Source organism: Schistocerca cancellata, chromosome 1 (genome assembly GCF_023864275.1).
Source record: "Schistocerca cancellata isolate TAMUIC-IGC-003103 chromosome 1, iqSchCanc2.1, whole genome shotgun sequence".
Classification (NCBI taxonomy): Eukaryota; Metazoa; Arthropoda; class Insecta; order Orthoptera; family Acrididae; genus Schistocerca; species Schistocerca cancellata.
In genome coordinates this window covers 573,966,240-573,979,445 of record NC_064626.1, presented here as the reverse complement: position 1 = coordinate 573,979,445, position 13,206 = coordinate 573,966,240, and the positions used below count along the sequence as shown (strand labels likewise).

At 41.4% G+C, this 13,206-nt stretch overlaps 1 protein-coding gene across 2 annotated transcripts in view; it reads left to right on the top strand.

Moving 5' to 3' along the window:
* Window positions 1–4,196: 4,196 nt before the first annotated feature.
* The window catches only part of LOC126181739 (DNA replication licensing factor mcm5), a 101,121-nt gene continuing 92,111 nt past the window's right edge, over window positions 4,197–13,206 (top strand). The window contains exon 1 of one of the 2 annotated variants that reach the window (XM_049924794.1): window positions 4,197–4,431. In XM_049924794.1, coding sequence (XP_049780751.1) covers window positions 4,277–4,431 — 155 coding nt within the window. In that variant the 5' untranslated portion in view covers window positions 4,197–4,276. Of the gene's footprint in view, window positions 4,432–4,702; window positions 4,847–13,206 lie in introns of those variants that run through there. The other variant, XM_049924795.1, reaches the window with a different exon arrangement.

Below are 13,206 nucleotides of genomic sequence, written 5' to 3'. Positions count from 1 at the left end.
TCGCAGGTTCGAATCCTGCCTCGGGCATGGATGTGTGTGATGTCCTTAGGTTAGTTAGGTTTAATTAGTTCTAAGTTCTAGGCGACTGATGTCCTCAGAAGTTAAGTCGCATAGTGCTCAGGGCCATTTGAGCGGAATTGGCAGATGCCCATTTGATGTATAGATTAGCACCGGGCAATAGCCGTGGCACGGTACGTTTGTATCGAGACAGATTGCCAGAACGAAGGTGTCCCGACAGGAAGACGTTCGAAGCAATTGATTGGCGTCTTAGGAAGCACAAAACATTCCAGCCTATGACTCGCGACTGGGGAAGACGTAGAACGACGAGGACACCTAAAATGGACTAGGCAATTCTTCGTGCAGTTGACGATAACCCTAAAGTCAGCGTCAGAGAAGTTGCTACTGTACAAGGTAATGTTGACCACGTCACTGTATGGAGAGTGCTACGGGAGAACCAGTTGTTTCTGTACCATGTACAGCGTATGCAGGCACTATCAGCAGCTGATTGGCCTCCAGGTGTACACTTCTGCGAATGGTTCATCCAACAATGTGTCAATCCTCATTTCAGTGCAAATGATCTCTTTACGGATAAGGCTTCATTCCAACGTGATCAAATTGTAAATTTTCACAATCAACATGTGTGGGCTGACGAGAATCCGCACGCAATTGTGCAATCACGTCATCAACACAGATTTTCTGTGAACGTTTGGGCAGGCATTGTTGGTGATGTCTTGATTGGGCCCCATGTTCTTCCACCTACGCTCAATGGAGCACATTATCATGATTTCAAGTGGGATACTCTACCTGTCCTGCTAGAACATGTGCCTTTACTAGTACGACACAACATGTGGTTCACACACGATGGAGCTCCCGCACATTTCAGTCGAAGGTTCTCAACAGCAGATTTGGTGACCGATGTATTGGTAGAGGTGGACCAATTCCATGGCCTCCACGCTCTCCTGACCTCAACCCTCTTGACTTTCATTTACGGGGTCATTTAAAAGCTCTTGTGTACGCAACCCTGGTACCAAATGTAGAGACTCTTCGTGCTCGTATTGTGGACGGCTTTGATACAATACGCCATTCTCCAGAGCTGCATCAGTGCATCAGGGATTCCATGCGACGGAGGGTGGATGCATGTATCCTCGCTAATGGAGGACATTTTGAACATTTCCTGTAACAAAGTGTTTGAAGTCACGCTGGTACGTTCTGTTGCTGTGTGTTTCCATTCCATGATTAATGTGATTTGAATAGAAGTAATAAAATGAGCTCTAACATGGAAAGTAAGCGTTTGCGGACACATGTCCACATAACATATTTTCTTTCACTGTGTGTGATGAATGTTTCCTGAAAGATTGGCTGTACCTTTTTATAACACCCTGTATACATTTCCCTATCCTGTTGGTTTATGCTTAATCTTGTTCAAAGCTCTCATTTCTGTCAAAATCAGGTCATAACCAGCTTTCTGAGCCTAATATTATGTGAGCTACAGTGGTTTTTAAGAGTGATTAAAGCTCTGGCACTGTGTTACGATTGCGTCAGCACTTAAACACGTGACTTGTTATACTCTCATCTCTGGAGGGCATTTCTTTGGATCTTACACTGATACTTCTGGGTCAAAATGATGTCGCATTTGCACCAAGTCTTGTGAACTATAGGTTATTGTGACTTGACGTGATGGACAGTGTGAATGCAGCCTGGCATGATGGTACTGTTATGTGACGTGATTGTGCCATGACAACCAGTGTGAACTGGTCTTCAGAAAAGGTAAACGTTATTTTTCGTATTAGGTGCCACAATCACCAAGATAAGCCTAACTCACTCAGTTCAAGTAAACAGGGATTTTGACATGATAGCGAGTATTTGTACTCTACTTGCAAAAATTCAGACAAATAATACGGTGGGTAAAATATCAAGTACATTAAATATTAAGTGCAAACAAATGAAAAATCATTGCAGTGAGTCTTATGAAGAATTGAGATTCTTCTTCATGTATATTTGGTGTTACCTTTGAGTCACAATTGTAACTTATAAAATTCGAGAACAAAAGCAGTACACAACATTAATCTTTGTATACTCCAAAACAGGTGTTTTTGTTTACACATTAATAGTTTAATTTAGGTGTTTTTCACATCTAGTAGTTCATATTTTTGGAAACTCGCAATGGTATGGAATGTATAAATAAATTTAAAAAAAAATGTCCTGCTGGTACATGTTTTATCAGTGACAACTTGGTGACACAATGACTTTCATAAAAATTAGTATTTATTCTTAAGACAAAATAGATATTTATTCGTCTTTGAAACAGTTTTTTTTTATATCCCACAAACACAGAACGAGGATAAAGAGCTAATTTACTGCACCATAGCCAACAGTGAGCTATTCCTGCACAATGATTAATTACAAACTGTCTCTGTACCCATTATGGTGATTTGTGTTTGTTGTTTTAAGTACCCTATTACTCCCAAATGATTTCTATTTTCTATGGATTTGCAGTTTCCCATTCTCGCTGGAAGTTTGTATGGCATGTCGTCGCTCAAAGATCTGTGTGTGCAGATAACTATGCATGCAGATCACTGCAAATGTGGTATGTTCACATTACGCATGTTCGAATCTAGTGCTCGCCCTCCTTCTGTAGGTGTAGAAAAGAAATTTCAGTGACAAGCGACCTCTTCTCATACTGTAACATCCAAGTTTACTTCATTTATTTAAAAATGGAGATAATTCTCAACTTGTGTTAAAAAAAGAAAAAAAAAACAAATAGGAAACAAAATGTTAGAAAGAGAAAGACAGTTAATAATTATGTACATAGTGGTTGATTAAGCAAATGCAGTTTTCGCACATAAATTTACTTCGGGAATTGCAGGGTGAATTCGTAGACTGGCTTAATTATTTTAGGATGGATTTAGAAACATATAATTATCTCTTGGTGCCCATAACTCCTAGTATAATACGAAAGGAACCTTGTGTGAGAAGAGCAATTTCTTCACACGAATGATTGAGGTGATGTTAAGATTCCTGGCAACAGGAGCTACAAGGACCTAGAATTTGCTACTGAAATTTCAAAACAAGCATTGACTGAAATCATACCTGACACATACGAGCTATTTACGGTATTCTGAAGGATGATTCGATGAAGACAATTAAAGTACTTTGATTCAGTTCTGCAAGTTATAGATCATATTTTTATAGTTTTGTATGTGTTTTAGACACAGTATATTCTTAGAAGTCGAGATTTTCGGTTCCCTGCCTGAAGTCTACCAGCAACTTTTGCACTAGAATAGAAAATTCGATTCTAGAACTCTAGTCAGGGATCATTGTACATCTGGAAATTTTTACTTGTGGTAGTGAATCCTACAGTTACCGCTAAATCGCTCTTGTTATGAACCGCAAATGATATTAGGAAGTAAGCGAAGTATAATAATAAGTGGAAGTTTAATAACAAGTATGTATCTTGTTCCAAAGTCTTCTATTATTAGCTTACTGGTAACGCAATAGTTTGAGTTTACTGTTGTTTAGAACAAATAAAGCCTACTTTTTGTTGCTACCCTGTCACAACTGATGTTAGATTATGGTATAGGACAGTACTGAGTGAATCCCCTGGCACCAGATCGAATAGATTTCGCTGCTTTGCTTTTTTCCGTAAACAGTCCGTAACGAATATTTTTTTTTATTATGTACTGTTTCCTTGTTCGCTGTAGGGTCACGCGCTCTTACTTTCTTTGTTAAAGAATTGTAAGCAGCTGCCTTCTTGTCCATATCGCCGTATTCGCTGCTTTTAATTTTCCACAAAAATGTATGACTCTAATAAAGAAAATTCGGGAATGAACTATCTAGAACACTGGCATGTGTCTGCCATTTTAAAATTCACAGTGCGCACACACACGAGAGACGCCTTAGTTTTAGAGTCAGATGTGCGGCAGTCACCTGTCCATTCGCTCCACCTTGTCTGCGCAATGCTTAGCCAAGAACAATGGTTGATGTGATTTGAACCCAGAGATCTGTGAAATCGCACTCAAACGTCTAATCCCAACTTCCAGGTTTAAACACATGTCATATCTCAACAAATCTCCTGTAGCACGCAACGATCTTTCTGCGCAGACGTTTTCTATGCATTCATTTGCGCAGACAGATCTTTACGTTTGTACGGGAATAAATGCTGGTTGCCAAAGATATGTACCTTTGTGCGTAGATTGGGCGGGAAAATTTTGCCGCCAAAGCTGCCGAAGTGGGAGCGTTGTGATCAGAACGGTGTGAGTTGTGTGAGAACTGGAAAATGGAAGGATTTGATGATCCCGGTATATTTTTTTCGGATAATTTTGGCGGTGATGATCAGGCTAGTGAATCGCGTCTCACGCTGCAAAGTACTAAGAAGAAATTTAAACAATTTTTGAAGCAGTTCCATGAAGGAAATTTTAATTATAAATACAGGTAATGTTTTCAGTTTTGTGTGCTTTCTTAATTGATGATGAATTTTATAAATACGGTTTGATGAAATAAGATAAATTTTGTGCTGACGTTTTACTCATATACTGCCATTGGCATTGAAAGCAAAGACAGAATGGTATACGTTGTGGAAGGAATCATTTAGATCATTTGCGTGCAATAAAAGATCTTGTTTTGATCTTCGTTATATAGACGTGTTCGCAGTTTGTTCCTCGAAATTCGCGGTTTTATTATCATTGATGCAAGAACCATAGTTCTTCATTGTAGAGTGAATGGCGTAGATGTACAAAGGAAGTTACCAAACCACATAAAAACTATGATATTTTAAGCGTCTAAGGAGAATTTGGTTTATGAAATTATGCTAACAGACGACTGTATAACGAAAACCATTAGACGGCAGGTACTGTGCGGTTTGATCGTAACATGTATATAAAAATACAGACGTCTCATTAAGAACTTCTGTTGTACTATAAACTAACAGAAAATGCGTAGGTGTTATGAATACGATAAATAGTTGACTGATTAGTTGTGAATGTTGTGAATATGGTAAAATTTGAGTTCTGCCGTGCTACACATTTCCCTTTGTTTTCTTCTCCTAAGTTCAGCGTGAATGAGCTTGTGATTGAGGTTGCCAATCTCTAGGCTGCACTTTTTAAGTGCATGTCTCGTGCACGAGGCGCCGTGATTTTTGTGCATATGTATTTTTAACGTTTTGCTACTATGAAAATTAAAGAGGGTTAAGGGGAAAGCAGTATATAAATTTAACCCTATGGTAATTACAAAATCTTAGGTGAGAAATGGAATGTCAGATATGTGAAGCCATTGTTGAAATCCTTATCTTGTCTCACACACAATGAATAGTATTTGTTGGGCATGTAAGATTTTGCTTCGTTCTTCTGTACGAACACAATATTTTTTAATTTAAGACTTGATTTACTGTACATCTCATACTGTTCTGCTTCATGATTGTACCTATGAAATTAATATTACCAGCTCACCTGTCTCTCCTAATATGCTAATTTAGATCACTGCCCTCTCTCCCCCTCTTTGTCTAGGACTTGTTAACTTCGTATAGTAGGGAATTGGCCTTTGGTCCCAAATCTGTAGTTTTTTTTTAATTGAGGCCTCATTAGTACATTGGAATGAACTACTGTAGCCACAGGAAATTAAAGCAAGGGCATATAGAATGTCAGCAGATGTTTTATTCTTATGAGATCGTCAGTGGAAATTTGATAAAATCCATCAGAAATGATATATCTGTGACATTGCAGTATTCTTGCCCAAAACTGTGTTGTTTGTTGATTCTTGTGTAAAATGCTGTAATTCATCCATACCAGGCACAGCAGGAGAATAATGGAGTAGGCTTCCAATTGATCCACAGTTAAACCTTGAACACACTATTGAGATAAGTTAGGACGTCTTGGACAAATTGGGCTTATTAGCAGCAGATCACTGTCAAGTAATCTTTCAAAGTACCCAAAGAAATTCTGGCATATAGAAAGACTATTAGAGTCCTTAGAAAATGAGGCAGGAACTGAAATTTAGGGTAGCAAATCAAAAGCTGAAATGGTTGACTCTGCTTTGAAATAGTCCTTCCATTGGAAAACTGAGAATTGCCCAGTTTTAATCCTCATACCACTGATAATATGAATGAAATAAGTAATAGTATCAGTGGTGTTGAGAAATAGCTGAAATCATTAAAACTGAACTAAGCTCCAGGCCCCAGTGGAAACCCTGTCAGATTCTATACTGAATTTGTGGCTGACATTGCCCCTCTTCTAACTATAACCTATCATAGATCTCTTGAACAAAAAACCATGCACAGTTCGTGGATAAAGGCTCAGGTTACACCCGTCTACAAGAAGGGTAGTAGATGTGATTCACAAAACTAATGTTCAATATCCTAAATATTGATTTGTTGTAGAATCTTAGACCATATTCTGAAATCAAACATAATGTGAGGTATCTTGAACAGAACAACCTCCTCAATGCCAGCCAGCATGGATTTTGAATACATAAATCATGTGAAACCCAAGTTGCACTTTTCTCACACGATATACTGAAACCTTTGGATCTGGTAGATGCTGTATTTCTTGATTTCCAAAAAGCATTTGACTCAATACCAAGCCTACACTTATTGTCAAACGTATGATTATGTGGGCTATCAAGTGAAATTTGTGTCTAGATTGAGGCCTTTTTGCTAGGAAGGACACAGAATGTTATCTTGGGTGGAAAGTCATTATCAGATGTAGCAGTAACTTCAGGTGTGCCTCAGAGAAGTGTGTTGGAACCCTTGCTGCTCATATTTTATATTAATGATCTTGCAGGCAATATTATTAGTAACCTCAGGCTTTTTGCAGATGATGCAGTTATCTATAACGAAGTACTGTGTGAAAGAAGCTGCATAATAATTCAGTCAGGTCTTGGTAAGATTTCAATGTGGTGCAGAGATTGGCAGCTTCCTCTAAATGTTTAGAAATGTAAAATTGTACACATCACAAAATGAAAAAAATGTAGTGTCCTATGACTATAACGTCAGTCACTATTGGAATCTGCCAACTCATACGAATACTTTTTGTGTAACACTTAAATGAAATGGAATGGTCACTTAGGTTCAGTTGTGGGTAAAGCAGGTGGTAGACTTTGGTTTGTTGGTAGAATATTTGGGAAGTGCAATCAGTTTACTAAGGAGATTTCTTACAAATCAGTCGTTCGACCAGTTCTAGAATATTGCTCAATTGTATGGGACGCGTACCAGATAGGAGTAGCGGGATATTGAAGGTATACAGAGAAGGGCAGCACGAATGGTCACAGGTTTATTTAATCCATGGGGGAGTTTCACAGCGATACTGAACGAACTGAACTGGAAGACTTGTGAAGATACATGTAAACTATCCCTAGTAAGTCTATTAAAAGTTTCAAGAATTGGCTTTAAATGATTACTCAATGCATATACTAAAACCCCCTATATATTACTCACATAGGGATCTTGAGGATAAGATTAGAATAATTATTGCATGAGACATTCAATCAATCGTTCTTCCTGCATTCCATACGTGAATGCAACTGTAATAAACTGATACAGTGGGACGTACCCCTCTGCTATGCACCTCATGGTGGTTTGCAGAACATAGATGTAGATGTTATCTTGTTGAAAGACTTTAAAGATACAACATGGGTGCCAGCCTTAAATCTCAGAAACGTAATTGGCACTTTCCAATTACGGATTATTGAGCCAGAGATGATAGTGTTGAGTACCTGATGGCACATCATACTGCCACACAAGTTGCTGTTCTATATGACAGTGACGAATGCAAACTGGGAATGTTCACTCTCAGAGCCTCCTCACACGTCTATTGTGACGCTGTACACAGAGCTGGTACATGTTGGAAAAGATGTGACTTCAAGCTTACGCCCAGTATTATTGTTTTTGTGCGTGAGGATTGGCTCTCCTCTTCTAGTCGCTACAAAAAAGAAAGCCCCAACACTACTTATACTAAGTATATAGTAATCGATGCATGATCATGCTGTCTGTGTGGGTATTTGAACAATGTCATTGTTTGACTCAAGGTAAATGATGTGGCTGCATGAGAGTGCATAACTGAGGGAACAAAATAATTTTTCCTCGGATGCTGGTTGCATTGGGTTGTAAAGATGCTGCACAGCAGCGAATGTGGTCCTCCTTAACTGACCATTTTGTATTCACATGATGTTCATGGAATCCCATTCAACATGATCGAAATGTTACAGAATGATAAACATGTTCTTGATAGGCCACAATCCTGCTGCTGTCTAGTCCTGTCACTGCTGATAGGTGTTTCTGCATAATACACGAGATGTAACCGAACCACATTATGAAAAGGAAAGTTGCTTCCTACCATATAGTGGAAATGTTGAGTCGCAGATAGGCACAACAAAAAGATTATCACAAATAAATAAAGCTTTCGACCATTAAGGACTAAATCAACAGAAGATAAACACACACACACGCACACACACGACTGCAGTCTCGGGCAACTGAAACTACACTGGAAGCAGTAGCACCAGTGTGTGATGGGAGTGGCAGCTGGGTGGGTGTAAGGAGGAGATGGGGAGGGGTAGGGATAGTATGCTGGGGCTGGTGGACAGCAAAGTGCTGGAGGTTAGATGGAAGGCATGGGGGAGGGGGGGGGGCAGAAGTAGTGGAAAAGGGGAGAAATAAAAAGACTGAGTGTGATTGTGGAATGACAGCTGTGTAGTGCTGGAATGGGAGCAGGGAAGGGTCTGGACGGGTAAGAATAGTGACTAAAAACGGTTGAGGCTAGGAGGGTTACAGGAATGTAGGATGTATTGCAGTGAGAGTTTCCATCTAAGCAATTCAGGAAAGCTGAAGCAGTCATTGAAATGAAGGATGTCGTGTTCAGCAACAGGGTGGTCCACTTGTTTCTTGGACACAGTTTGTCGGTGGCCATTCATGCGGACAGAGCTTGTTGGTTGTCATGCCCACATAGAATACAGCACATTGGTTGCAACTTATCTTGTAGATCACATGACTGGTTTCGCAGGTAGCCCTGCCTTTGGTAGGACAGGTGATGTTCATGACCGGACTGGAGTAGGTGGTGGTGGTGGGAGGATTTATGGGACAGGTCTTGAATCTAGGTCTATTACAGGAGTATGAACCATTAGGTAAGGGGTAAGGATTTGGGAGCAGGGGTTGATAAGGATGGATATTGTGTAGGTTTGCTGGACAGCAGAATGCCACTGTGGGAGGTGTGGGAAGGATAGTGGGCAGAACATTTGTCATTTCAGTGCGCAACAAAAGGTAGTGGAAACCATGGCAGAGAATGTAATTCAGTTGCTCCAGTTATGGGTGGTACTGAGTTACGTGGGGAATGCTCCTTTGTGGCCACATGGTAGGACCCAAAGTTAATATATTTCCATTCTGCTCTAGGAATCATTAACTTAAAGAGACTGCATGAATGGTTCTGCAAAGGGCTCAGTATCAGGGCTGACTCAGTCTTTCCCTGCCATCCCGTCCGGTAAGTGTCCCCTGATGCAGGGTTCTGGGAAACTTTTCTGAACTCCATCCCTTTTTAAGCCTCAACAGTCCTGCAGCATCAAAAGAAATCCTCCTCAAATGTTCTAACCTTATATGGCAGACAGGCAACTTCCCGAACTCGTGGAGGGAGGTGGTTCTGATAACTCTCCTGAAACCAGGACAGGACCATTCGTCTCCCAGTAGTTTCAGGAGTATCGCCTTAACGGGCTGCATAGGAAAGACCCTGGAGCAAATGATTAATCACGTGGTCTGACTGACCAAACCAGTCCTTAGCTGCTCTGTCTGGCTTTCGGAGAGTTTGGTCCACTGTTGACAACCTGACCCTGCTACAGGCAGCTATTCAGCATGCTTTCCTATGCAACCATCACTGCATCGGTATATTCTTTTATATCAGTAAGGCATATGATACCACTTGGGGATACTGCATTCTCACACATCTGCGTTAATGGAGCTTTCATGGCCACCTCCCCATCTTCATATGGTCTCCTTTTTTTAAAAAAGAGGTGGAGCCCCTCCACGCCCACACCGGCATGATTGCCAACGCAAAAGGTCTACTGCCATCTCTGCATAAGGGTTTGATTTGATTTTAACAGGGAAGCTGTAACAGCTTAGGTCTAACCTACCAATGCCTGCACCAAAACTAAGTTTATTGTGCTGTATCGCTCCCTGTGAATCCAACCAGTGCCCTTAAATAGTGCAAAGAATCCCTCTACCAGTTTTTTGTTAGACAAAATTTCTTCAGGTCTAGTTGTCCCGAAGATTCTGTATCCTTCACTCTCCAGTGCCATGCATTCGAAGATTAGGTGTGATGCAGTTTCTTCACCCTCATCACAGATCCTGCATTTAGGGTCCTCTTCCATTATACCCATTGTGTGTCGGTGTTTTTTGAAATTCCAATGGCCGGTCATCAGTCCAGTCATGAGTTTGATCACTTTCCTGTTCAATCCCAGGATTACAGATCTACTTTTAAGATGCGTCTTGGGTATCATTACCTTACCATGTTTTTGTTTATGGACCTTGGTCCAATATCCTATGTGTTTACTAAGCCAGAAGCCAGTTCCGTGGTTCTAACAATCTTATATCTAGTTGCAGGAGCTGCCAATGATTTCAGGGCTGCCTGGCTGTCTGAATAGATGTAGTAGATGCTATGATCCTTGTAGCACCTACACATATTCTCCTCTACACATGCCCTGATTGCAATAATTTCAGCTTGGAATATGCAAGCCGGTTTTCTTAGAGAGATTATGCCCTCTGGTCTTGGCTGAACCCCGTACACCCCTGCCACAATGCCTTGGTCTATTTTCGACCCATGAGTGACCAAATGATGTCCCCCGTACGGTGTCGAACTGTTTTTTCCCATTGCTCCCTGCTTCCAGTTATTATATTGTAAGGCTTGTCAAAGCAGTTGGAAGTTACTATATAGTCGGCAGGCATTTTCCCAGCCATTCCTGTATTTACCTCACTCACTATCTTAGTGTGAGATTCTGGATATCCGAATGAAACCCAGTTTTTGCCAGTTTTAAGTCTGTGTGCCCCAGCTGCTGCCTCCACCTTAACCCAAAGGTGTAGTGGAGGCATGTCCAGGATGGCTTCCATTCCAGCAGTTGGTGTGCTGCTAATTCTGCCTGTTATGGCTAAGCAGGCCAATCTCTGCACCTTAGCAAGCTCCTTAGCTGCAACCCGTTGTTATACCTTCTTCCACCACACTACGGCCCAGTAGGAAATCCTAGGTCTGACCACTGTGGTGTACATCCAGTGCATACCCCTGGGGCTTAGGCCCCAGTTTTTGCCACAAGCCCTTCTAGTACTCACTAGAGTACTTTTGCCTTGGAGCAGATACTCTTAATGTGAGGGGTCCACATTAACTTCTCATTTAAGGTTACCCCTCGATATTTCACTATCCCCTTCACAGATAGTTTCATCGAAGAGCTTTAGATTCCAACGTGAGTGTTGAATATCTCTCTTTGTAAATAGCACCACAACAGTCTTCTTAGGATTAACCCTCAGATCCTGTTTAATGCACCAATTTTGCACAGTGTCCAAACCCCCTTGTGCCATATTTCTAACTGTGTCAGTAAATTTGCCAAGTATAACTATGGCAAGGTCATCTGCGTATCCTTGGCAGAAGCATTGTCTGGAATTTAATTCCTCAATGAGTTCGTTCACCACTGGATTCCACAATACACAATAGAGGGGACAAAACTCCTCGTTGTGTGCAGCCTCTAGTGGTGTTAATTACCATATTTTCATTCATCATGGTAGCCTCTACCTTCCTTCCACTAAGCATGGCCCTGGTCCACCTGCATATAGTGGTCCCCAGGTCATGCACCTCTGCTGCTCTTACCATGGAATCGAAGGTCGTGTTACTGAAGTCCCCCTCGATATCCAGGAAGATGTAGAGGTCTATTTCTTGGAAGTGAATTGCTTTCCCCACCTTCCCGAGTTGGTGGAGAGCTGTCTCACATGATTTACCTGGTTGATATGCTTGTTCATTTGAATGTAGAGGGGTGCTACTTAGCCTCCTCTCCCCAACATATACATTAAACAGTTTTTCCAATGTTTTGAGAATGGAGGAGGACAGACTGATTGGTCTCATAGCCTTAGCCATGGTGTGATCATTTCTCCATGACTTTGGAATGAAAGCAACCTTCACTGCCCTCCAAGCATTGCGAATGATTCCTCCTGCTAGGCTAACCCTGAACAGCCTGCATAGGACTATTATGAGCTTCTCTCCTGCCCGTTGGAGGAGAGCTGGAAAAATTCCATCTGGGCCAGGTGACTTGAACGGTTGGAATGTTCCCACCACCCATTGGATTTTATTAAAGTTCACACACTCCTTGGCCGATTCCCAGTCCTCTCTTTGAGTGCCTGAGAACCGTTGTCTCTCTTTGATCACATTCTGGTCTGTGTTGTCCGGCACAGCATATTGAGGAAAGTGAGTTTTGAGGAGCAGTTCCAGTGTCTCATGTGCTGTCTTTGTATATTCCCCATCCTCCTCCCTCAACATACCTCCTGGATTGGTTGGTATTCTAGTGAGACTCATGTGAAGTCTAGCTTGTGCAGCCGTGCTCTCCACTTCCTCACAGAATGCCTTCCAGGATGCCTTCTTTGCTTGTCTGATTGCAAGGGCCTCATGATATTTAGCCCAGTGTCCTTTATGTCTCGCAATATTAAACAGTCTTTGAACTTGTTTTCTTTGCATTTCCAAGTTGTTGTTCCACCAAGGTACACTCCTATTTGTGCACTTCTTGGTGATTGTGCAGTTGTCCTGATATGAGGTCACTTTCTAAAATTCGACTGGCTTCCTTATCGAGGTTTTAATTTCCGATAAGCCTAAATCAAGGTCCCTCCTATATGTCTCCCAGTCTATTTCCTGGGATTCCTAAAGGTCATGGTCTGCCTGATTCCCATTTCAACCTTGAATTTAATGTACATTTGGTCCGATGAGGATGGCCCCAACACCACAAAAGAAATTCAAGAAGATACTCACCTCTACTGTTGGTGATGCCCCACATTAGGTTGTGGGCATTGGCGTCGCATCCCACCAGCTGTTGGTCACCTTGCCGATGGCAAGTCCCTAGCAGTCTCCTTACCTCCAAGGGAGGAGGAGAGCTTTCTTCATAAGGAAGGTCTGCTAAGGTCAAAACAATGTCCCTCGTGATACCTTCCTCACATTACTACATTTTAATGGTCACTAAGTCCCTAGAGCAGAAATCTTATGG